At 42.9% G+C, this 26,989-nt stretch overlaps 1 protein-coding gene across 1 annotated transcript; it reads right to left on the reverse strand.

Annotated features, from left to right (window-relative positions):
• Positions 1 to 500: 500 nt before the first annotated feature.
• jak3 (Janus kinase 3 (a protein tyrosine kinase, leukocyte)) lies at positions 501 to 26,264 on the reverse strand. The gene is made up of 24 exons (XM_080769954.1): positions 26,220 to 26,264; positions 24,239 to 24,448; positions 19,703 to 19,820; positions 19,455 to 19,572; positions 19,052 to 19,197; positions 18,202 to 18,511; positions 16,594 to 16,716; positions 16,161 to 16,318; positions 15,514 to 15,625; positions 15,191 to 15,377; positions 14,177 to 14,304; positions 13,313 to 13,444; positions 12,613 to 12,700; positions 11,117 to 11,241; positions 10,162 to 10,300; positions 8,684 to 8,835; positions 8,096 to 8,246; positions 6,637 to 6,764; positions 5,810 to 5,999; positions 4,873 to 4,997; positions 4,072 to 4,244; positions 2,779 to 2,896; positions 2,189 to 2,302; positions 501 to 1,807 (listed from the first exon to the last, which is right to left on the reverse strand). The coding sequence occupies exons 2-24, from the start codon at positions 24,435 to 24,437 to the stop codon at positions 1,688 to 1,690; spliced, it is 3,354 nt and encodes a 1,117-aa protein (XP_080626080.1). The 5' UTR covers positions 24,438 to 24,448; positions 26,220 to 26,264; the 3' UTR covers positions 501 to 1,687.
• Positions 26,265 to 26,989: the final 725 nt, after the last annotated feature.

Raw genomic sequence — 26,989 nt, forward strand, 5'->3', positions numbered from 1 at the left:
CTACAGCACCCCTTTTCACTCCAGCACCTCATATTCATGACATATTTACTTGCAGAGCACGCAAGTACTGCAATCGGCTGGGTATGTCGGTGTTGTCCACCGGCCAATGGGTACGTCTGTTTTTAATATTTAATATCATATTGTTTATGTCCCTCAAACTTATTTCTAATGGTTTGAGCCTCAATCACCACTCTGATATAACCAGTCCTTGTCATTTCTTTCTGATTGTTTGTTTGTTTGTTTATTTTCACATACAAAAATATTTCGGAAATAATACACAAGGTCAATAAAAATGTGAAGGAGAAAGCCTAAAAACCCTCCAGGGGCTTGCAAGTGGCTTCTTCAGGCATGTTTATACCTTCATAGTTGTTTTTGTTTGTTTAAAGAAAAAACAATCATATTGAACATTGTTCAACACATTGAACTGTATTTTATCTGTATTCTAATGTTTAAGATCTGATCTGCATCTTCAACATTAGAATACAGATAAAATACAGGGACAGTGAGAGGACGGAAATGTACTGTATAACAAGAAAAAAAGCACAATAGACAGAAGTCAGACAATAAAACCGCTATAGGAGAACATTGAGTACATCAGGTTAATTTAGCAGACCGTATGGGAAGTACTTGGTGGTTAGGACAAGTGATTTTAGAACCTTCTTGAATTGATGAAAAGACAATTGCCATAGATGTAAAGGTAGGGAGTTCCATATTTTAGACCCTCTGAAGCCTATATTAATTTGAGATTGAGACGTACGGGCATTTGGAGGTCTGAGGTGATTTGAGCTACGTGTTGGATAATCATGAACCTGAGAATTATAACAAAATAGATTATGGAAAAAGGTGGGAAGGGTTTTCCCCAGTGAGCCATGAACAAATAGACCAATTTGAAGATGGTTCACTTGGTAAACACTGAGGAAACCTAATCGACTAAATAAAGCCTGAGAAGAATGTCTTGGATGTACAAAACGTATTGTTCTTACAGCTCGTTTCTGAAGACTGTATATGGCTCAAGTTTGGTCTGATGAGTACTAGCCAAGACTATATTACAATAATTAATATACGGATAAATCATAGAATAGTATAACATAGTGGCTACCTCAGAGCTGATCAAATGACGGGTTTTACATAAGATACCAATACTCTTAGCAATTTGTAAGATCATTTTTAAGATCATTTTTTGATTATTATAATACTGATGCTATTAAAACCAGGCTTGTTTCCATTCCATGCCAGCTTGTAAAATAAACAATGGCGTACATTGTAAACAAAGTGGAAATGCAAATTTGGAACTGAAGACTGAAGAAGAGGAGGAATTATACAAAGTAGGGTGACATTGATGTGACATCACGATGAGGACAAAATCAGTTGAGCTGTTCCTGAGAGCAATTTTCATTAAAGCACCAATATGATATGAAAGCCTGATTGTTCAAAATTGGTTATTTGTGTCGATAGAAAACACATATGGGAGCCGCAAAAACACAAAATACATTGAATTTTATGTTATAGGTCCTTTAAGTGCACTTTGACCTTTTCTACAGCATGCATGAGTGCATCGATAGATTGTCTTTTTTTGACCCATTTGTTCTTGCAATTGACACTTCCAACCCTAAAGCATCCAGAAAAGATAGTTTCACATTTTTAACATGTTTGTAAAATATGAAAAAGAAAGAAGGTTTCATCTCTCTCAGCCCTTGAGTTTCTCTCTCTCTTCCTGGGCAACACAGCTGATTTGATCTCCCAGGGAGGAGAAAGATGGCCGCTCATCAACGCTGTACGCCCAGCATCTCTTCATCAGACTGTACACCTGAAAAGTGTTTTATAATTAAAAAAGGCATCAATAGATGCATCGCTAAAAAGCTAATTGACACATTTCACGTCTGTGTGTTGGTTAAAAAATATTGAACATATATTGAAATATTGAAAACATAAACATATATTGAAACATATATTCAACAAACATTTATTGAAATATTGAAAAGTATTCAAAAGCGCTTCAACAAAAACCTATCTCCACTCCAACATTTTGGTGTGTGTGTGTGTGTGTGTGTGTGTGTGTGTGTGTGTGTGTGTGGCTCAAATCTAAAATGAGTGACACAGATGCTTTCCCGGTTTTAATGGGTGAAATACTGCATATTTAAAATGTGATGAGTTTACAGGTATGGGACACATGGGAGTGAACCTATACCTTGGGTGGGCAGATGGGCGGCGCCGGCAGCCTCCAGCTGTCCTTCAGGAGAGTCACAAGATGCTCTGTGATGGACGGACCCTGCATGTCGTTCCCAATGCGCTGCATGTACAGCTGAAACAGCACGATGGACCACATGCACGTCACACAGGTACGCAGGAGCACTGATATATTTACACACTGTTCATTTCGTCAACTAAAGCTATGACGAAAAATGATCATCGACTACCCTTTTTCACTGATGAACACTGAATAAAAACCGAGATATGATGAATAAAACTGAGCATGAAGATCTGCTATCTTCTGCACACAGCTAATTATAAATCAGGCATTATGAGTAAATCAACTAAAACTAGAGTAAAACTACAACATTTTAGCTAAAACATTAAAAAAACTATGACTAAAACAAAATCTAAATTTGGCATCAAAATCAGCGCTAATATAGGCCTACTGTAGGCCTACATACTGTATATGTGATATGGAGACGTAGCGATTTCAATGTAATTTAACCAATGTATTCAGAGTTAACATAATACTCAGGCTTCTGCTACATCTGATGGCATATCTGATGCTTTGTTTTGGTCCCATACTCGTTTTGGGTTGCAGTTGTTGTCGCAGTAGGAGAAAAGCTCGTGCAGAACCACTCCGAAGCTCCAGACATCTGACTTGTGTGAGAACCTGGACTCAGTGATGGACTCTGGCGCGTACCTTCATCACATTAACACAATTCACACCACAGTAACCGATTAGCAGGAGCATACAGGTCTACAGTATGTTCCCGAATAGCCTCGCGTGGTGGTACTAATATCACTGCGTGGATATTAGTCTCGTCCCTCTCAGTGTTCGATTTCTTGAATACTGGGACATGGATGGTTATAGCCTGGCTCCAGATGAATCTGGTTGGCCGTCACCATTGAGAGGGGGTGGGAACCCCTTTTGGTGTTTTAAACATTATTTTATAATTTAGCTATTGAAAAATAGCAGATCTACAAGCTCATAGGTGGCGCGCTATGAGCTTGTAGGTCTGCCAGAAAACTGCCAAAAAACTGTCAGGATTTCGACGTCAGGCCTAAATGGGTTAATCTCCCTGGCTCCATGGGGCAATATGCATTGCAAAGGCAGATGAAGGCTGGCTACGTGAGGCTAGTTAGTCGTTGGTTCTCAAACCTTTTCATGTCAAGGACCATCAAATTGACACTTATCATCCTGCGGACCCCCATTTGAAGATGTTTACAGCTAGCATGTGACTCTCCACCACAGTGATGTAAATAGGTTTTCAATGTAATGAGTCCCGGGATGCAGGGATGGACTTTTAGATGAGTCCCACGGACATTTTATGAGTCCCACTTCAACGACGTTAGGAGTCATATTTTGTCATTTTTACAAATTGCAGCATTTAACTCCCATTTAATTGTATATGGTTATAATGTGGTTATATTCATGTAGAAAACAGAAGAAGAAATGATTATAACTAAAGCTAGCAAAATAAACTAGAATAAAAAACAGTACAGTAGTACACTAGCGCATACTGTGGATGCAGAGGTCATTGTTTTATTGCGTCCCTTAACTATAAACTGCGTTTTGGGATGCAAAATGTACCCTATACTATTTTAATCTCTGCAAACATTTTACTTTCGAGGACCCCCAGTTTGACTTGCATTAGGCTACGGACCCCCATTTAATGGCATTTCTATCTCTGGGACTCCAAATCATATTGTAAAATCTATGTTAATTTAACTCTGAGAGTGGTCCCTTTAGGTCCATTTGTACACTCTGAGTTACAGTCCTATAAGGGTCCATTTGGTCCCTATATCATTTAGCTGGAACTCCCTATATGTTCTCTCAAAACAAAATCTGTTCTAAATCATTTAGGCATTAAGTACCAGAAAATTGGGCTCTCTCCGGGTTGCGTGACTTTGTAGTACTCTTTGTCGATGGGAAGGATCTTGGTCAGGCCAAAGTCAGCTATCTTCACCAGATTCTCGCTGGACACCAGGATGTTCCTGGCTGCTAGGTCGCGGTGCACGTAGCGCATACTCTGCAGGTACTCCAGACCCTAGGTATAGAGACAGAGCGTATATACAGTACGTATTTATGTATACCGGTATCTACAAAAATACAGAGGATCTAATCTGTGCTGTACACGTGTTCATCTTTTTAAACAAAGATGAGTTTAAAGTTATACATCATAACATACATTTTAGTATAGTCCTTTTGATACCATGTCCGTCTATGATTTGTCACAACTGTGATTGGCAGAATTCAGTTCAACAAAACCACAGAAGTACTCACTGCTCCAAAAATGAATGCAACGATGTTATCAGAAACGTTATATGTATTAACTTAAAAACACACAAATACATTCCCGATACATTTCCGTTTCCTGCATCGTTTTGGCACCAGTATCGGAGACACTTGTGACTGAAAATAGGGTTCAGACTAAGAGTTGTCAAAAAACTATAATTATGTGGAATGGTTATTTTGAAAAATATACCGGTAATTAAAGTTGCACAGTTTGTCTTTAAATCCCTGTATGATAGCAGCTGTCAACCTATGTCCCAAAATGATGGTAGAGTTAGTAGTCTCTTAACTTTGGGAAGTCTTATTTAGACTTTTTGAAGAACTCTGCTCAAACCTGTGAATTATGACCACATTTAATTTGTGAATTTAGGTTGTGTCTGTACTTTACAGATCTGCGAGGCGAAGAGCATCATTCGCCTGGTGTTCACGTGATCTCGGTTCTTCTCCATGTAACCCATCAGGCTGCCGTGTGGTACGTACTCCATCACCAGGCTCATGCTGAGGCGGCCTGCACGACACACCAACACACACCAGCAAATAGTCATTGGTGGGGATGAGGTATAGAAACCGTGTGGGCATTATAGTGAGGACCAATTATAATTTATAATGAAGACAGGTTGAAATCGCGTGACGGTGCCGCTCACCAAAAATAGCCATAGCTTAATTTATAGATCTGCTATTTTCCCGCGAGCTACGCCGAAACGTGAGAGTAAAGCACGCTAGGCTGTCCATGACGTACCCATGCTGTAGCTCACTCCTCTGTACTAGATGTAGTCACAGTGCAGCACACTGAGCTATAAGCTATAGGCTGTGACCCGGCCCTTCCTACAGGCCGACCGACCATGCAGACGCCTGGGGCGCCATGGGGGGAGGGGCGCAAAAACCTCTCAACTCTGTCTGCCCAGTGTCCCCCTCCCCAGTACCACCCCAATGTCTGCCCAGGGCCTCACTAGTGACTCCCCAGTGGCCAATGTCCCGCCAGTGCCTCCCCAGTTTCCCCCCAGTGCCTCCTCAGTGTCCCTCCAGTGCCTCCCCAATGTCCCCCAAGTGCCTCCCCAGTGTCCCCCCCCGAAGTGCCTCCCCAGTGTCCCCCCAGTGCCTCCCCAGTGTCCCCCCCCCCCCAATGCCTCCCCAGTGTCCCCCCAGTGCCTCCCTAGTGCCTCCCCAGTGTCCCCCCCAGTGCCTCTCCAGTGCCTCCCAAAGAAAATGTGCTCAGGACCGGCCCTGAGGCTGTCCAATGCTGTAGCTCACTCCTCTGTACTGGACGATGTAGTCACAGTGCAGCACACTGAGCTATAAGCTAGGCTGTCCGTGACATACCCATGCTGTAGCTCACTCCTCTGTACTGGACGATGTAGTCACAGTGCAGCACACTGAGCGTGTGGATCTCCTTCTGGAAGGCCTCCAGCGTGGACGCTTTGTTCTGCTGCAGCTTCTTCACTGCCACCAGCTCACCTGTGTTGTCTCCCAGTGGGTCGTAGCGACACAGCTCCACACTGCCAAAGTTCCCCTACGGAAGAAATAAACACAACAATAATAATAATAATAATAATAATAATAATAATATTATACATAAGAATAATTCAGGCTGCAACTTTCCTTTTTTCTCATCAGAAAATAGTAATACATTTTCAGGTGAGTCATCAATTTCATCCAATCAGGCGAGAAAGTAACCCCATTTATCAGCTTTACATTCCAGTTCCAATTTTGTCTGCTAATTTGTGCACTTAATTGTTATCCCAATCTGAAATTGCATTTTCTGTTCAATGAAGAGCTGGAGTCTGGAGACAGGGAGACCCCTGAATAAACACTCTATAGCAATAATAGACGATATTTATCAGAATAGAGCTCTATTTAAGTTATTTTAACCAAAAAAGAAAACGTGATCTCTCACACACACACACACACACACACACACACACACACACACACACACACACACACACACACACACACACACACACACACACACACACACACACACACACACACACGCACACGCACACGAGAACTAAGTGAAATAACTTAGTTTGGAATGGATAACTTGTGCTCAGAAAATATCAGTTGATGTTGAAACCTATGGCTGAAACGCTGTGTGTTGACCAATGCTGCCCTCCAGTGGTTGGAAACAATAGTGCGCCGCATACCTTCCCCAGCTGGGAGATATGACGCAGGTGTCTCTCCTCAAACACCAGCTGGTGGGCGGAGCTAGGTTCTCTAGTCCAGAAGGTGTCTCTCTGTGGAAGGGGCTCTGCCGCGTGCAGGATCACATAATCTGCCACGACAAGACCACACAATTAAAGCCGTTCAAACTTCAAGCCATGCGACCAAAAAGGTAAAAGTTACAGTCATCTAGTCCAGAAGTCCAGGTGTGTTACTTTGAGACCAATTATTTGTTTACAAACATTGGGACTGGGCGCACGGGTGACTGTTTCATGTAATCAACAGATCTCCAAACCTGTTGTTTTGGGGAGCGCTCGTTTCAGTCCACTTGTGAGTTGGCAAGTGAGATGCACCCTAGGATACATTTATACTTCAAAGCGCAACAGTATTGCGCACAGAGAACAGCTGATGGTTATACAAGCTCACATCTGTTGTGAGCTTGTGAGCATAGAAAAAAACGAACTAAAAAAACTAATTTATGTCGATTTCAATTACAGGTTTAAATCTGACATTTAGGCTGTTTAGCCCGTGATTGAAATGATCAATGACCTGTCTTGCAGTGCTAGCTGCTAGGAGGACACGAAGGTGTCTTTCCATGTGCTTAAAGGGGTTCCAGGACAAGGGGGTCTCCAGAGAACAGGAACAGTTTAATAAATGTCATAGTCACAGACTAAAACTTTAGCACAGTCAGAATGTATTAATAACGAGTTATAGATTTAACTCTCTCCCTTCTCTCCACCTATAGACAGTTGTAGAAGTCTGTACAAAATCTAATCTAGCCACACAACTCTTTTGGAGGTCCCTGCATGGCACAACATATTTTCAGATGAAGGTGGGGACCCTTGAAATTAACCACTTTGATTGACTGATTGATTCATTGACAATACAATGCAGAGTGGATTGAACCCAAGAAAGCAGTGAAACACTATGGCTTGTTTCCATTGGGGTCCTGAGTATGAAATTCCAGTCTGCTAAATTCAAACTAATCGTGAAAGTATACGAAAACAACACAAATCAACACAAATCAAACAACACAAATCAAATCAAACAACACAAATCTTCCGTGTGTGAAGATACTTTCAGATAGGGGTTCGTGGGCGAAATATATATAAAATGTGGGGGTCCTTGACAGTGGCGTGCACAGATAGACACTAGGGGGTGCTAGAGCACCCCCTGCCCTTTTCCATCTGGACAAATGTGCCATTAAAAAAACAAAAAAACAATTCTTGATAAAAAGCTTCTAATATATTATTTTGGCCCCAAAATCTATAAATCTCACACTATTAAGGCAACCGGCCAGTTCCATGCGCTGCACAAGGTGCCCTTTTTTCACCTGCCCCTCTAAATGTCTGTGCACGCCACTGGTCCTTTTTTGAGAAACACTGGTGTCTTATCTGTGTCTAATCTGTCAGCATGATCTATCTATCGGTATAATGGCAGTACCTGACGTGATGAGACTGTTCAGCTGGCGGATGAGGCTGCGACAGGACGGTCTGAAGGCGGGGCCGTAGTTCATACACTGGCCAATCAGATCAGCCAGCTCCGTCCACTGGGAGGGCGGCAGCTGCGTGCGTCTCTCGTAGAATTCACGCTTCTGCATCAAAGAAGATCCAGGTTGACGAACACTGCTACGTATAGCCTACTGTATAAATGCAGAATGCTGTTATTGTACGTATACTGTATAAATGCAGTATGAACGCTGTTGTTGTATGTATAACTGTATAAATGCAGTATGAATGCTGTTATTGTACGGTATGTTATTGTATGGTTTTATAAGACAAACACACTTGGATAGAGGGTGAAAAATTGGAATTGGTAGTTATTTCGGTACGCTCTTCTTTCCCTCTCTCTTCGCCAAAAATAGCCAATCTACTCGCTATTTTTGGTGAACGTTCCCAGTGGCATTTTAAGAGTTTTAATCATTTTTATTATGTAAATCACGATTATTTTGGCCACAATAATCGTGACATGTAAAGTTTTGTATGGTCCCAGACTCCCAGCCCTATAGTTTTAAGTAAAGAAAGGCGTTACTCTCTGGAGGTCCCAGCCCAGCAGAGGTGCGTTGCCGTTGTTGAAGATCTCCCACACCGTGGTTCCAAAGCTCCATTTATCACACTCTAGACTCAGGTTCCCAGGGGCCTCCAGGAGCTCAGGGGCCACCCAGGGAATTCTGTCTGGAAGAACTGAACATACACGCACACACACACACACACACACACACATGCACACGCACACACACACACACACACACACACACACACACACACACACACACACACACACACACACACACACACACACACACACACTTCTTTTTTTCCCTTCTTTGGCCTGGCGAAGACAACATTTTAGCACAATTGAGCAACAAATCACCTTACTTTAGCAGCTTCAACAGTGCTGAACAATGTCTGCTGTTGATCTTCAAAGCCGATCCAACCATATAACCCCTCCCACTCAATCAGCTAACACAGGGAAGCTGTCAGAACCTCTCTGCACCTATTTAATCATGTCACACTGCCACCATCATCGGGACAAAAATGTTTGTAGTTTGGGGCTGAATGGGTCATACTACTACAGCATCAGAGTGTTTGACATGAGCAACTCACTTTTCCAGGAGGATGCATGTCATTCAGCCTTTGTTTACAATGGAGAGCTGTACATAATGTGGCGGTTGGTACAGTAACCAGAGCTTCAGTGATTTTTGGAAATTCAGTCCAGAGACCTTCTCCTGTAAGACGGTTGAGCCAAAAGGGAAAGGCCCGCCTCTGAAGGCTTGGATGTGCTGTTGCAAACTTGCATGGTGTGTGTATCATCTTCTCTGGAATAGACCTGTATACCTTAGACTTGAGTCCTAGTATGAAGATATTATGCTCGCTAGATCACAGATTTGTGCGTTATCACTGTATTAAATATATTAAATCAACCGTTATCAGGACGTTGGAATATGGCTAATATGGCCATACTGGCATACTAAACATTGTGGTGTTTTCCCCAGACTGCACGCATGCAGGGTGCGGTGCAGACTATAGCCTGGTCAAAGACTCCCCCTGCTGAACGTGTAATTTCCAACTCTATTGTCGGCGCATGGAAACTAGGGGCTACTAATATATACTATTCTCTGCCTATCGGGACGTAACTCGGGCGGCACTGAGTCGGGTCTGGTGGCCTTCGCACGGCGACTCACTCATTTTTTCAATGTGAAATATGTTACTTGGTATTCAGTGAGATGTTTAATCATAAATGACCGATCAGAGAAGAAACATAAGCTACATTTGAATTGGGCGTGGGGGTGATAATTGGACCTGAATGTTGGAAAATACAGGTTCCTCAAATAGGTTGAGAAGGTGTTTTTTTCTCTCTTTTTATCATTGGCAGATTGTAGATCTACAATCTGCTATGTTGGAACCTTTCTGAAAAACCTTGTGTGAGAATGACTGATTTAGAAGGCATTTGTAGAATTGGCCTCAGGTCGATTAATGGGATAATAATACTATAAATATGAACGCTACCCTCTCTGTCCAGCCTTGACACGTTGATGCCCGGGTCGCTGAGCTTGATGAAGGGGCATCTCCCCTGAGACGGGTCTCCTTCTCTGGCCAGCAGCACGTTTTTAGCACAAATGTTTCCGTGGACAATGTTCTCCTCCTCCTGTGAAACAACGGGACACACACACACAACGCCATCACAGGCAGTGATTCTCAACCTTTTTTATCAGAGATAAGGGCCCCCACTTGAATATCTAAAAAGCACTCGCGGCTGGCCCACCTTTGTGACCAATAATGGCTGTTTTTTTTCAGAATGATGTAACAATCAATCAATCGATTGTGTTCGGTCTTGAGTCAATTGGACTCTGAAAAAACTCACTTTTCAATCTTTAAATGGAAAAGTTTTATTTATTTATTTAGTCAATTATTTGGGGGGTCCACTTGCAATATCCTCACAGCCCACCAGTGGGCCCCGGTCCGCATGTCGAGAAACAGTGCTTTAGAAGACGTTTGCAGGCATTGCAGAGAAAGGCTGATGACCTGGAGTGACTTCACAGTGCACACATACACATACAGTATATACCTACCCTTAGCACGTATATATCAGAATGGAATAATACTGTGACTTGTGGATTAATAACCAGTGCTCATGTGACATACCAGATGATATAGTGTGTGTGTGTGTGTGTGTGTGTGTGTGTGTGTGTGTGTGTGTGTGTGTGTGTGTGTGTGTGTGTGTGTGTGTGTGTGTGTGTGTGTGTATGTGTGTGTGTGTGTGTGTGTGTGTGTGTGTGTGTTGAAATCTTGAATCTATCCTCTAAATTCTAGAAGTTCATACTTGACTATGATATCGGATTATATGAGTCTTGAGTCTCTTCACTTTTCCCAGTGTTGGACCCAGTTATAGACTGCTCTGATCTGTCTGTCTGTAACTGCAGGGTGAGAACTGAGAAGAGCACCAAACAGTTGATCATCTCACCAGGAAGGTGAGAGCGGAGACGAGCTGCTTAACTACGTCAAGTTTCCAGCTCACTGACACGGATCTGCCCCTCTTCAGGTAGAGGTCCAGGGCCCCACACTTCACAAACTCCTGCACCATGATGTCTGCAACACACACACACACACACACACACACACACACACACACACACACACACACACAGGTCAAGAGTGCGCAGTGTCAGTGAGGTGTGTAACTATATATTGTGTACACGTGCGTGCGTGCGTGCGTGTGCTGTGACTGTCGTCACTGCGTCATCCTAATGCAATTGCGACTGTAGGTCGCAGATTACTATGAAAACCTGGCTGTCAGTCAGTCTGTCACACCTCGTATATATGGCTGTCTATATATATATGAAGATCACAACACTGATCTCATCAAACCCTGGATATCCATAAATGGACCTGACCTGTTCTGACATTCCATATTATGTTGATCCTTACCCACCCGTCCTTCCTCTTTGATGTCTCCCTTTTGACTGATACCTGTCTATTCAAACTCTAGACTCTATAGACTCTAACTCAATTTTTCTTTTAAACCTAATAAATTACCTTGTTGACCGAGGCCCTAATCCTAGCTTCAAAAAACAGCTGATCTACAAAACTCGTCGCAAAGCAACGTGCTGAGAGCTTGTAGAACATAATGGCTATTTGCACAAAATGTTCACCCGAGAATAGGGACGCTGGCACTGAAATGGTTTCTGAACCAGCCGATTGGGACTAATTTAACCTTAACCATACGCCGGTGTGTCGCGCAGTGAAATTAACTAATCTGCAATCTCAGCACTTGTAGATCAACAATTCTCATGACAAAGTATGACTATTTCAATGCAAGGGCAGGATAATGACACACAGCAAACGATCAATGCTGGTCGTGAGTTGAACAGGGGATTTTGTTCCCATGTGGTAATATTAATCATTAAGCACATTAAGCACTAACCACACCAAAGGGTCAAGACGGTTTTAGCGTTGTCCCTGCGGTGTGATATGTCTTGTTGCACGTTGACCCACGTTGACCCTAGTGAGTCAACGCATGGAATTCAATGGCCCAAACCACACCAAAGGGTCCAAGACGGTTTTAGCGTTAACAATGATCCCACCCTGCAAGGGAACATTTTTCAGCTTCACCCAGCTGAGTGCTGCCCACAGGGGAGCACGGAGGGGCGAGCAGTTAGGGGTTAAGTCAGTGTCTAGCTCAGAGACACTTTGACACATTGCTGAGAGCTGGAATGGTACCTGGGACCTCCGGAGTCCTAGACAGGCTCACACAAAATGTAGTTTTTGCCGCTTCAAATCATGCATCATGATGCAATGTTAACACAGTACATTTAGGAACAAACATATGCCAAAAATAGCAGATTTAAAACAGATGTAGTATAGATCCCTGGGGAGACTCTGGTCAATGTAGTATATAGGGTTTAAGTGGTTAAAACAATAGGATGTGCAAGTACATTCTGGTACAAATCGGTTCCTTACTTTTGGGTCCGTGGACACTGATGCCGTAGACGAGAAGAATATGTTTGTGAGAAATCTGGCTCATCATGCTGGCAGCTTCAAAGAAGGACTGAAGAGAAAGATGTCTCATTGTCATGACCATTGAAAATTATAATGAACTACAGTCAAATGAATGCTTGAATTAGTCATACATCAGTGTCATCTATTCTACGTCATCGTGTATACTGCGATGAAGTATAAACCAGGCTTTACACATTGTGCTGTATTTATACTGTGGTTAACTTGTCAAGCAACATTAGACTTACACTTTGGTAGAGGTTTGTGTTGTGTAGTTACCTTGCCATGACTTTGTTAAAAAGAAATTGCAGTAGTTTCTCCGTTGTTTTGTTCATTTACTTATATTGTCCCGGGGCTCAAAATCACTCTTTTAGCACACAAAGCAGATTCGATCTAGGCCTATACGTATAACTACACAACCCAAACGTGCACGTCATTTTACTTTGAGCTGGGAAATGGAAAAGGCTAAACCTTTATTTGTACATGCATGGATGGAATCCAAACTGACCAAGCTTTATCTATATATATATATATATATATATATATATATATATATATATATATATATATATATATATTAAACAACTTTTATGTGTTTACATTTATGATGAAAAAGAGGTGTCAAATCCTAATTCAAAGCCATTCTCTGTGCACAGAATCTCACCTCCCAGTAGTTCTTGTGGTCGACATGGAGCACCTTCAGGAGGACTTCGGTGACGTGTCTCTCCCCGTCCCTGACATCTGTCTTACTGCCCCTGAAGATGCGACAGAAGGAGCCGTGTCCTACACACTCGTCCTGATGGGACACAACATAATAACACACTATGTAAGCTTCATGGACAGCCTCAACATCCCAGCCATTACTCTGATTAACATTCCATTACTGCCCCCCAAATTGATTTTGGGGGGATCCCCAGGTGACACTAGTAAAGTGAAAGTTTAAGGACGTTCATATTTATAATAATAATTTATAATTTTGGGCGGGAACCCCTTTTGGTGTTAGCATTATGTTATGCTTTAGCTGTTGAAAAATAGGTGGCGCGCTACGAGCTTCTAGGTCTGCTATTTTAGAAAAATCAAAGAACGACTGACATAGAAACATAGCTTTTTCAGAAAACTGTCGGGATGTAGAAGACATTTTTAGAATCTGATCTCAGGTCAAAATGGGTTAATACCTAAAGACATCTGGCCAAATTGTCAAATAATATAAGAAAGTTGCAAAAATACAGTACAGTAACAATATTTATCTGTGGAACCAGATAAATACCCATGTACCAGTGGTTGGGACTCACTCTTTCCCAGGTGTTTTGTCCAGGTAGGAAGGTTAGATTTAGGCATTATTTCTGTGAGGTTAGGGTTAAAGATAGGTTGGGCATAGTTTTTGTGAGGTTAAGGTTAGGAATGGATTCCGGTTAGGTTTAGGTATATAACCACCACACCCACCCAGGCGAAACACCTGGAGAAAGAGGGAGTCCCCTGGGAGATCTGGACCAAAACTGTAGAATGTTTGTTCCATAATAATAGTGACCCATTTCAGGTCCTCGTGTTTGATCTTCTGGAACTGGATGTGGGTGAGCTTGTTCTTCTGAGGTGGTCCTGGGGACCCTCTGGCTTCTACTGAGCTGCTGCTGCGGATGATGATCAGGTTGGTGAGCTCTGCAGACACAGCAGGAAAGGTAGCTGGTGTGAGAAATGATAGATGCATGCATCTGAACTTGCTCAAATGATTCCCTTGTTGGTGAGATGTGGTAGTGAGCTGATGGATGGTTATTAAGACTAATATTTGTGCCACGAGTTGGTGAATACGCATCTTACCCTCTTACTAGCTGTTCTCACCGTCCCGCTGGACAGGACGGTGAGAACGGCTAGTAAGATCATCGGTACCTCGCTGCCCTCCCTGGCAGACATGGCAACATGGACTCTATCACTATATTTCAAACTCACCTCAAAACCCACCTGTTTAGGCAGGCCTATAACTCTGTGTGACCTCTAGTGTCTTCTGCTGCAGGCTGTGCCCTAGTTTTATTGAACTGTGTTCTTGTACTGCTTTTAATCTGTACGGCGACCTTGAGTGCCCTGAAAGGCGCCTTATAAATAAAATGTATTATTATTATTACATACAGTATACCAGCAGAGGTGCACAAGGAAAGCAACTGACATCATTGAGGATGCCACCCACCCCTCTCACAGCCTGATCTCCCTTATGCCATCTGGGAAAAGGTACAGGAGCATCAGTGCCAGGACGTAAGGATGCAGAGCAGTTTTGAACTCTAGTATCCCTGGCAGATAGGACATGAACTTGAACATGAACTTATATTCAGAGTATTGTCTTGCACTTAACTAGGAGAAATGTAATTTCGTTTTTTTCTGCTGCTGCAGTTGGAAAGAATGACGAATAATACAATCTTGAAATTTGAATCTTGAATCTTAAAACGTATTACATTTACCGGAGTCCCCCAGGGTTCTATACTAGCCCCTCCCTCCCCTGTTTTCGCACTACACTAAACATCTACAAGGCATTCCATTCATGTGGTGAATGTACCTTTAGGTCTTGGTGGACAGCAGCGGCCCAGCTTGACGGGGATGTCAGCGAGGAGCAGCATGTTGTGTTGGTAGAAGGCGGTGAGCTCTCTTAAGCTCACAAAGGATTTATGCACTTTATTTAGACCATAGTGACCATTCTTGTCCTTGATAATGAGACAGTCTTTATAATCAAGCCCAAGTGAGGTCTGTAAACGACGACAGAAGTAAACGACAGATTAGCAAAACGGAACTATGATATGTCTACGAGGTTCTACACATTCTGAGAGCATATATTCTGTTACTCTGTATAATAAGCCCTCATAATGCGCACTGATGGTTTACCTGCACACAGACCGTGAGGAAGAAGTTGTCATAGATCTTTGGACTCTGACGTAGAAGGAATGTGCCGCCTTTCCCCCCTGATCTCCTCAGCTTGTTGACCGCGAACTCTGACCTGATCTTACCACATGAAGCAAGGCGTGACATCTCCGAACAGCTTTAGTTTATTTTATTTTATCCAAGTCATTTTCATTCTCTGTTCACAGATTGTTTTCCATATACAAAACGTGCTGAATTCATCAAAATATATGGACCTTTTTTAACTTTTTCCCCCCTAGCCTAAGCTTATTATGCATAATTGACGAATCCATGGAGCGGTACCCTGTAGGCCAGGTGTAGGCAATCAATACTGAGGTGTAAAGCTGTGCTTAATGGTACACCCCAGCTACTGTATGGCTGTGCCAAGGGCACCACTCTGTGGATTCGTGTATAGCCTTTTCTGATTTAACTTTAAAAAATGCACCTTGTCCAAGTATTCAAGCACAGCAGCTGCATTTGAAAACACCAACCGCCGATACAAGCTCACAATGTGTCACATACATGTGACACATACAAGGGTCATTGTAACGTAGACCATTTACTCTACACAACACCGGCACAACATGCCCAACATTGGGATGCCAGTTTTTAGGTGTTCAAAGGCCACTCACGTGATTGGTCCGTGACAGTGGTTTGGGATCCCCTCCAGTAGACTTGGTGGAGCGAGGTCCTCACAGAAGTAGTGGCTGGAGTCCGTGGTCAGTCGGAAGTAGCCATCGATGAGCGACACAAACGACTGAGCTTCTGTCTTACTCTGGAACTTGACTTCCTGTTGCACAAGACAGGGATGAATAATTATGTTTAAAAAAAATGCACTTTATTATGATATAGTACTGTATACACTATGACTTTTCAGAGCATCTGGGGTTGAAAATATCCAGGATAAAATGTTTCCCTAAATTATATTAAAGTTTATGCTATTAATAATTGTATTAATGAAGTAATAGAATTAATAATGTTGGCTATAATTATGCAGCCATAACCTAAACAAAAGCAAAATATGTTTTTTCCCAAAATATTTTAAATGTAAAATTTGTCCTTCACCAAACATCTGTCATCTTTCCGGGTCACGGTCACCATCTGGAAGTCCTGTTGTGTCTGCTCTTGACACACCTGCTTCACACCGATGCCAATGATTCCTTGGAAATCACAGAACGTCTGCCACACCTTAGAGAGAGAGAGAGAGGGGCATATTTGATGATGCTGATTCTAGACAGGAGAGTGTGGAGGAACGAGGAAGGCAGTGATTCAGAAGTCCCGAGTTGGTGTTGGCTAGCTAGCTAGCCCATTTAGGCCTGACGTCGAAATTTAAAAAAAGTTTTCTAAATCATGAAAATTTTCTGAAAGATTTGAGGCACATTTGATTTTTCAAAAATAGCAGACCTACAAGTTCATAGCGTGCCACGAGCTTGTAGATCTGCTATTTTTATAATAGCTAAATTATAACAATGTTTAAAACACCAAATGGGTTCCTGCCCATTGACAAGTGTAAATGTAGTGTGTATTATTACAAGGTTTTAGGTGTGTGTGTGTGTGTGTGTGTGTGTGTGTGTGTGTGTGTGTGTGTGTGTGCTTTGACAACATGACAGTGTTTTATCACACTAATTATTTTATCCAGCCTACAGTACTGAGCTTTTGGATGTGCATTTGACCATTACCTTTGCTCTATTTCACTGGTTCGGGGTTCTAGAGCAGGGGCCGTGACCCCTCGGGGTGTGAGCCTTTTCTGATTTAACTTAAAAAAATGCACCTTGTCCAAGTATTCAAGCAGCTGCATTTGAAAACACCAACCGCCGATACAAGCTCACAATGTGTCACATACATGTGACACATACAAGGGTCATTGTAACGTAGATCCGCCATTTACTCTGCACAACACCGGCACAACATGGCCAACATTGGGATGGCAGTTTTTAGGTGGTCAAAGGCCACTCACGTGATTGGTCCGTGACAGTGGTTTGGGATCCCCTCCAGTAGACTTGGTGGAGCGAGGTCCTCACAGAAGTAGTGGTCAGTCGGAAGTAGCCATCGATGAGCAACACAAACGACTGAGCTTCTGTGTGTGTGTGTGTGTGTGTGTGTGTGTGTGTGTGTGCTTTGACAACATGACAGTGTTTTATCACACTAATTATTTTATCCAGCCTACAGTACTGAGCTTTTGGATGTGCATGTGACCATTACCTTTGCTCTATTTCACTGGTTCTCAACATGGGGTCGGGGAGCACCAGGGGTCCAAATTGACCTTTATGGTTCTGTAACTGTTCCATTTGTACACTTAAATCGACACTGAGGATTTTACAGATCGGGGTTCTAGAGCAGGGGCCGCGACCCCTCGGGGTCTCTGGTCGCCAAATTATTTTGGGGGGTCCCCAAATTATTAAGAAATAAATTAACCCCCCCCCCCCCCCCTTGCATAAACTTTCCTTAATGATTATATCTTGTTTCAGTATTTTTTAATTATTAAGGATATTGTAGCGGCCTATTTGTATTGGTGGTGGGGAGGGGGGCGGGGCGGTGGTCGCGAGACATGGCCAAAGTCATTTCTGGGGGTCCCCAGCCAAAAACGTTGAGAACCCCTGTTCTAGAGTTGGAATAAAAAGTATCAAATAGGGGGGTCCATGACCTGACTGATCTATTTCCATGTGTTCTCACCTGGTTCCCAGCATGCTGTTCATTTCCAGTGGTTTGGATGCCGGTTTCCCCAGACAGCCTGATGACGGTGATGGGTGTCTCCATGGAGGAGGAGGTGGTGTGGTGGACGTGGAAGGTCTCGGCCCCCAGCGAGGGCTCCACGGCGGACAGCTCCATCAGGTACTTGAGCTTCAGGCTGACCGTGTCCACCGAGCAGCCGCCCTGCAGCTTCTGCAGGAAGCGCTTCAGCGAGTTGCGGATGCGGTAGCGCTCCAGGCGGTTCCGCTTCTGGATGTCGTGGCGGTGGGCTTTGGGGAGGCACGATTTGTAGCTGAGGCGGAAAGTGTGTGAGAGTGATATGATGACTACAGAACCCTGTGAATGTCAACCCATGCGACCTGTTACAATAGAAATACTGGCCAGCGTTTCTATTGTATAAAACACAGGGGTTTTTACTGCTTATAACGTAACCTGACGTTCCTGGCACAGATTGGGTTAATATGCAGTATACTGTATGAATGAATACATGTTAGTGTAACAGTAATTGTTATACACGCACACAGCATGCTGTATAGTGTATATCGTCTCTGTCGGGTGGAAACCTCATTCCGGTATGTTGAAAACTGTTACTTTTTAGGATTCCAATTCAAAAACAGCAAAAGTAGTAGATCTACAAGCTCAAAATGTGTTGCTTCGAGCCACATTTCATGCTTGTAGATCTGCAACTTTTGATGCTTTTGTGTGATGCTGTACGTTTACTGTACTGTATGATCAATTTACGGGAAACCCCCCCCCCCCCCCCCCCCCAAAAAAGTTAGAATATAAGAGTATAATATAGATAAGACGTTAATTTCTGCCCGACAGCAAATACCTGACACTCTTGCAGAGTTCTCGTATACTGTGGTGGTGCTCCTTGGCCATTCTCCACAGATCCAACACTGCAAGGCCAAGACATTCCTCCTGGGCGCTCAGTGGCGGTGACACCCCGGCCTCGCTAGCAACAAAGTCACTGCGGCACTAAAACACATCCAAAAAGGCTTTCACAGCGTTATAGACCATGCAGTAAAATACTACGCAAAAAAGTAACTATATATATATATCAACTAATATATATGATAAAATCAAATGGCATTGCTACAAAATGAAGGAGAATATTTCCTCTAATATTCTGCATTATACCTGGGCAAAGATAATATAATAATATAATATTCTGCATTATACCTGGGCAAAGAGATAATCAATGACACAGTAGTCTATAATATTCTGCATTATACCTGGGCAAAGAGATAATCAATGACACCGTAGTCGAGCACTGGACTGATTCTGTCTCTCGTCAAGCTGTAACGGTAGGATGTTCTTGGTTCTTGACCAAACCAGTTTCCAAAGAAAAACCTGTAAATGCATGAAGACTATCTTAAATAAGAGTATATTAGTATCTTAAATAATGTCAACATCATCTCCTCTCTCTATCCTATTTTTACTCTTCTAGTAGGGTGAAGGTTTTCTCAGATTTCTCACCCACCTGACTCTGAAATGGACTTGGAGCTTTTCATCTGTGTTGAAGACGTGTGTGGGTGGATACCAGTAGGAGAGATCAGAAGATGCCAGGGCAAACAGGCTCCGGTACACTGGCAGGATCCCTGAGGAAAGTGTAGAGTAGAAAGTGCAAATTTCAAAAGGCCACAGTTGTAGCAGTGTTATTGGAAATGGCTTTCTGCATCAGTCAGACTTTAGAACAATGGGGAAGATTGTTGCATATTGACTTTTGATTTACAAAGTTGTTTGATCCTAGACGTTGTTATTGTATCATCCTTGCATTGGCATACTGTAGCAGTGGCGATATATTTGTGACTTCTGTGGAAAAAGCATGTCATGGAAACTTAGAGCTGGTGGGATGTTTATTCAGTGTCGTGGTTTGTTGTGCTCATTTCGGGTGGAACCACATCCTGGAAACAACTTGAAGAGGGAACAGGAGGCTTTGCTTGACCTCTACTGGGGACAGTCGTTGACCTGAGGCCCATTGTACAAATGCCTTCTAAATCAGTATACTGTAGTTCTCACACTGTCACACAGACCTTTTTAAAGATATATTTTTTGGTGTTTTTTGCCTTTATTGATCAAATGGCATTGCTACAAAATTAAGGACAATATTTCCTAGACATAGACTTTTCAAAAATGTTCAAAAGTAGCAGATGTTACACGCTCGTTGTACGGTACGAAGTGAGGGGGTCCACCCATAATGCAGAAGGGCCGCTGTTCCGACATACCGGTGTTCTGACGGGCCGGAGTTCCGACGCCCGGGGTCCGTTGTTCTATGTTAAGTCTACACCTCTACCCTCTGTGTGGACATCGCATTACTGAACCTGCTGTGATACATTAGATACCTGCCTCTCAGGTGATCTCATCTCACCTCGGTAATCATACCAGCTTCAGTGGCTTTACTCGTTATTATGCACCACATTGTGTTCCAATACAAGGGACGGAGTCCGCAATGCCTGGGCCGCCATTCCGCGCACGCACGCACACCCACCCAAGTTGGTTTGCTTGTGTGTTCATGAGGTTATAGCGAGTACCAAAATATCGTAGGCCATCCTATAGTGCTGAAATATTTATATATATATATATATATATATATATATATATATATTATTTTATATATTTAGAAAGTGTAAATATGGTCAATATGTTTTTTTTTTCAAGGGTTGAATTCCAACCACTTGCCATTTTGGCAATTATTTTGGAGCCGCTACCCACACACATTTATTTGAATGATTGCAAACTTTGTCAAATAATGGGTTTGCTGATGGCTCGATCTCCCCAGCTCTCGGGAGAGATGTCTTCATGTGCACTTTCCCTGGGGGCGAGTTGGTAAAAGGGTGAGTGAGTTCGAAGGGCCGTTGGTATTCCTTTTTGGAACACATTGTTTGTTATCTGACGTGTTATTTGACAGAGAGAGAGAGAGCGCTCCAGGGGTCGTCGGAACCAATGGGCTGTTGGAACAGCGGCCCTTCAGAACAGCGGCCTGTCGGAATATTGACACGGACCCCGAAGGGAGACAGAGACACGCTGTGAGGTTGTATATCTGCTATCACATTAATCTAAATATGAAAGAATATCACTTAACCCCCCAACAATGGATACAAAAGGGTTTTCAATGGATTCCGGTAGTATTGGGCATGCTAAATAAGTTAACATGCTAAAAGTCTACCAAAATATACTCCCTCGAAAGCCATCATTTCAAAATGGCAGCCGGCCAAGCTTAAAAACAGCTATACTGTATAGCTCAATAGAAAAAAATCACACCCGTGTGAACTGAGTGGTGTAATTCCGTGTGGGGGTCAGCTTCCAGAACCACTGGAACGCGCCCAGGGTGCCGGCCCCGGTTCTGGCGAGCCGCCCCACATCCGAAACGCTTGAGAAATGACAGAGTTACCGTCTGGGGGTCCCCGGAACTTCCAGACCCAAAGGAACACGCCCAGGGTGCCGGCCCGGTTCCGGCATGCCGCCCCGGGTCCGAAACAGATAAGAAATTATACCGTGTGGGGGAATTCGCAGACTGTAATGGACACTATAGACTGAACAAGCTGTGGAAGAAACGTAGCTCCATCGGTGGTGTAGAGGTGGTGCATGGGCAGAGGTGCGAACAAGGAGGAATCTGGGAGCTATCATAGCTAACCCCTCCCGGCCCCTCCAGAAGGACACAGTGGGACGAGCAGCAAATTTCGATTCAACCTCCTCCAGCGGAAGGACAGTTGCATGGTCAGTCCTGTGTGCAGGTAGCCATGAGGTGCTGCACATGGTCAGTCCTGTGTGCAGGTAGCCATGAGGTGCTGCACATGGTCAGTCCTGTGTGCAGGTAGCCATGAGGTGCTGCACATGGTCAGTCCTGTGTGCAGGTAGCCATGAGGTGCTGCACATGGTCAGTCCTGTGTGCAGGTAGCCATGAGGTGCTGCACATGGTCAGTCCTGTGTGCAGGTAGCCATGAGGTGCTGCACATGGTCAGTCCTGTGTGCAGGTAGCCATGAGGTGCTGCACATGGCCACTCCGGGCGCTCAGTCCAATAACGCTGGTGTTTTTGTTCTTGGTCAAATTGTGGGTTGACTGCATTCCTCCTTGCCGTCCTATTATTCTCATCATTTATTTTATGAAAATACTGTACTGTAGTAACTGTAGTATCTTGTTGCTACCCATAGCTGTATCTGGGGGAGGTTGTTCTACCTTTCCCATGGTATGTTCCTTTATGAGCCTCATTGTCCACGCCAGGGGAATGCACTGTTTAGCACCCTAGAATAGCCTCCCCATTGACTTACGGTACACTGCAAGGTGAAACCGGTATCAAAGTCACTCTTTTAACACATAAACGAATGCAAACAAAGCAGATACTGACAATGCAACAACATAGCTATGTTGTTAGCTATGTTTAATCAAAATAGCAACTACTCACTGTAGACGTCAGACCAAAACGTAAATGTATACAGTATATTGCAGACTTACTGACAGTAAATTTATAACTTTGGTCGCTAACTCAGGAGCGAATGAGTTTGAGAGCCACATACCATCCACCTGGCCAAGAGACACACATGACACGGATCGTCATCAAGTGTGATGACTCTGACGTCCTTGTGTTTCTCTTGTATTATGCTAGTTGCCCTAATGCACAAAGGCCTATACTGTGCAGGCAAAGAGAGGCATTTGTGCCAATCAAAACAGTCTGCGATAAGCCGTGGGGGAAAAACTATTTTTATATATAAGCACTTGGTGGAACTGAAAGTCCTACGGGCTAGGGCCATGCACCACACACTTTATGTAGACTTATATAGCATTTTCTACAGACTTGGCATGTTACGTAGACAGCACTATAATTGCATTTTATGTAGTCATAGCACTTTATAGTACATATGTATAGTATAGTATGCATAGTTTATATAGTTTCATTATATAGATACTCACTGTTACTCTTAGTTTACCCATGTTTCATGATAACTACTTTTTATGTATGTGATGTATGCCATGCTTTTTTTGTTATTGCTTAATGTAAATCACTCTGGATTAAGAGCGTCTGCTAAATGCCTAAATTGTAAATTGTAACTAAAAGGGAGATCAGTGGAGCCCCGCTGGTGTTGTGCCCGTGAGTGTCTTTCACGTTATTGATGTAGTTTGTCAGGTACATGCGGGTATCCCTGTTTCCTTGCGTATCTTGAAGACCAGGCCCATTGCAAGTTGCTTTACTCTGACTTCTACCCTGAGCCATCCACCCTAGCATAATGAGCAGGGCAGGGTTAGGTGAGTTGTGGGTGTGAGGCCAAGTAGTAATCTGACCAGTTTGTTTTGAGAGAGGTCTGAAGCTTTGTGGTGGTAAAGTATGCTTTATTGTACGCAATGAGTGTCTGTAAATAACCAGTCCAAATCTAGCGACATTCTGATCATAATTCCAAGAGATTATTTTAGTTACAGTGACGTCACACCCTGCTATGTACGAATACAGGAAGGGAATTGACGTGTGGGTGTGTGTGTGTGTGTGTGTGTTGGGGGTGCAAACAATGGTACTTATTGCATGGGATCAAGTTCCATACCAAAGGCTTGGCATTCTAAATAGTCCACCTGCCCAGCTCTGCCCTGTCACATTACTGTCCGACGTAGGGGAGTCCCATCTAGAGATGGGGATCGGATCATACATTGATTGATTTCGATCCCCCTTATCAATCCTCTTTATCGATCTGATTCCTTATCGATCACTATCGCATAGAAAAGGCATTAGTATCATGTTCCTTGTTTTTACGGTATAGCAGTTGACAAATCAGATTTCTGATTTGTGGCGAATCGATTTGTGTATTGAAATATTTTTACAAGTCAGTATATACAGTATTTGATATTTAAGTGGTTTTAATTTGCAACTCAACAAAAGCTAATTCGACCTAGTGTATGACAGGACAATTTGACGATAAATGTAAATCTCCACGATATTGTGAGTGTTTTGTTTTACCTTGCGATAGACGATAATAGTGATCATCTTCCCGTCCCATAATGTGAAAGCTGACCTGCCACGCAGAATCTTACCACATTCCTGTGCAGCTCGGATGCAGACGGCCTCGGCGGACATAGGGACAGAGGACATGCTCATGGTTGTGGCCTCCTTGGTGGTGGGGTGGAAGTATACGTGGACCTGCAGACCAGGTCCAGAGCTGGAGCTGGAGCGCTGGCTTCCTCCCCTCTCCCTGTTCACCAGAGGAGCAGACTCCTCCTCACTGAGGTCCATGATAGCTCCTTCTGAAGACAAAGACACCCACGCCACGGTCACTGTCGCAGCCATGGCCGAGAATATGGTACGTGTACTATACACAACCATCACTTCTCATACTACAGAATATGGTACGTGTACTATACACAACCATCACTTCTCATACTACAGAATATGGTACGTGTACTATACACAACCATCACTTCTCATACTACAGAATATGGTACGTGTACTATACACAACCATCACTTCTCATACTACAGAATATGGTACGTGTACTATACACAACCATCACTTCTCATACTACAGAATATGGTACGTGTACTATACACAACCATCACTTCTCATACTACAGAATATGGTACGTGTACTATACACAACCATCACTTCTCATACTACAGCATACAGAATATGGTACGTGTACTATACACAACCATCACTTCTCATACTACAGAATATGGTACGTGTACTATACACAACCATCACTTCTCATACTACAGCGTCGCACAAAAGCATCAAATGTAGCTCAGATCTACTCGAAAAGGGTTGTGAAGCAACGCGTTTTGTGCTTGTTGATCTGCTACTTTTTCTGGTTTTGAATTTGAATACTGTTAAGTAACAGTTTTGACCTATTTGAGGTTTCCACTTGACAGAGACAGTTTATGGCATATGGGCATTGATGGATACATTGATCCATCCACCAAAACAGAATGTTTGTAAACAATGGGTAGGGGTTATTCTAGGTGGATATGCCACGTCCACCCAGCCTACCTGCAGGCCTTCAACTTTAACAACATTGGCAATTTTGCCAAAATTGTGTTAAAAACAAACATGGGGTGCAGTTGGGGGTCAATGTTTTGCTCAAGGACACTTTTGACACAGCGCTTGTTTACACTTGACTTGAGTGAATTTGTATAATTTCAATAGATGAGTTTCATTCTATCTTGGAACATATTTATTCAGTTATGGAACATACACTAAAAACAACAGCTATTAGACACTTGAATAGACATCTTTGACTTTGATCTTTATCTTCAACCTTCAGCGGTTAAGCAGGCTCGTCCTCCACCTCCACCCTTGCACCATGTACTGTAGATGTGATTTGTGTCGCAGTAAGGAAACTAAGATTTGGGTCAAATGTACTTCAACCAGATTTAGTAATCGTTGTTGTCGGGCAGTGTTCCGAGTTACGACCCACCGGGTCTATTGAGTGTATAGAGACACAACAAAGGCAAGATATTTAGTGCCAAAAAAAATCCAGAATTGGTTGGGACAAACGATTAGTGAAAAACAATTAGTGCTACAGTGAGAATAGTGAGCAGGGCTAAGCAGGAACGTAAATCAAAGAAACGATCAAAATCACATAACACTTCCTGAACCACTAAGAACCCCTCCCAAATCTGTCTACATAACTAATACCTGAAAATAGTAATAAAAGGAAACCTAACTATCTGACTATGCTATTCTTACCTAACCCAAACAAAACTACAGAGCAGAGGAACCTGCCCGCTACCTGGTGAATAGGAAATACCTATACAATACTACCTTGCCTCTTTTTCACAAATGAATACCCGACTTGATTAATTCTACAACATCACACAAAAGTATGAAAAGTAGCAGTTCCACAAGTTTTGGTACAAGAGTACATAAGAGTACTCAGAGTAATAAACACTGTTAGGTCAAATTTACACAAGTGATTCTTTTTCAAATTATTTTGCATACAATGTAAGCGTACCAGAACACAAACCAGACAGAGTACTGAACCGTATACAACCATATTTATAATCGGTGTAGCATTACCTTTAAATGTGTGCGTCCTTCTGTTCCTGTAACTGTGTTCCTGTATCTTTGTTTCCGTGTGCAAGAAGAGAAAATGACTTCCTGTCATAACAGTCTCTGGGGTGACAACATCGTCACACTTCCTGTACTCACTCATCTCAGTCTGACGCTTGATAATGATATGAAACCAAAATGAATGTCAGTGGTTCTCAAACTTTTTCATGTCAAGGACCCCCAAAATGATATACTTAATGGTTAAAGTGCATGTTAAAATCTAAAATGACACAGATGCTTCCCCGGTTTCAATTGGTTAACTGCATGACATTTCATTGTATCTCCTGTGAAAAGGCATGTAAAGCAACACCCAGAAGGAGTGCTTCTCAAAGTTTTCATGTCAGGGATCCCCACATTTATATTGTATTTGGCCACGGGCCCCCTCTGAAAGTGCCATGGTCCAATGCCACATTTGTGTTACCTGACCTACAAGCTCACAATGTGTATATTTTCAAATATCAAATGTCTCTGGCGGTCCCCGGACGCCACTTTGAGAACATGAGAACCACTGAGCAAATAGTCTAAGGGAGACTATTAGGCATGTAACGATACACTCAACTCACGATACGATACGTATCACGATATGAGGTTCACGATACGATTTTTCACGATATTTTCAACACAATGATTTTCCAGACAAATTTATGATTTATCTTCTCCCCAAAGCTTTTTTCACAATTTTTATTTAACTACATTGCAAAGATAATTGCCTTCCTTGATGTATTAATGAGCAATAG

Source organism: Protomyctophum bolini (assembly GCF_963924005.1).
Source record: "Protomyctophum bolini genome assembly, chromosome: 8".
Taxonomy (NCBI): domain Eukaryota; kingdom Metazoa; phylum Chordata; class Actinopteri; order Myctophiformes; family Myctophidae; genus Protomyctophum; species Protomyctophum bolini.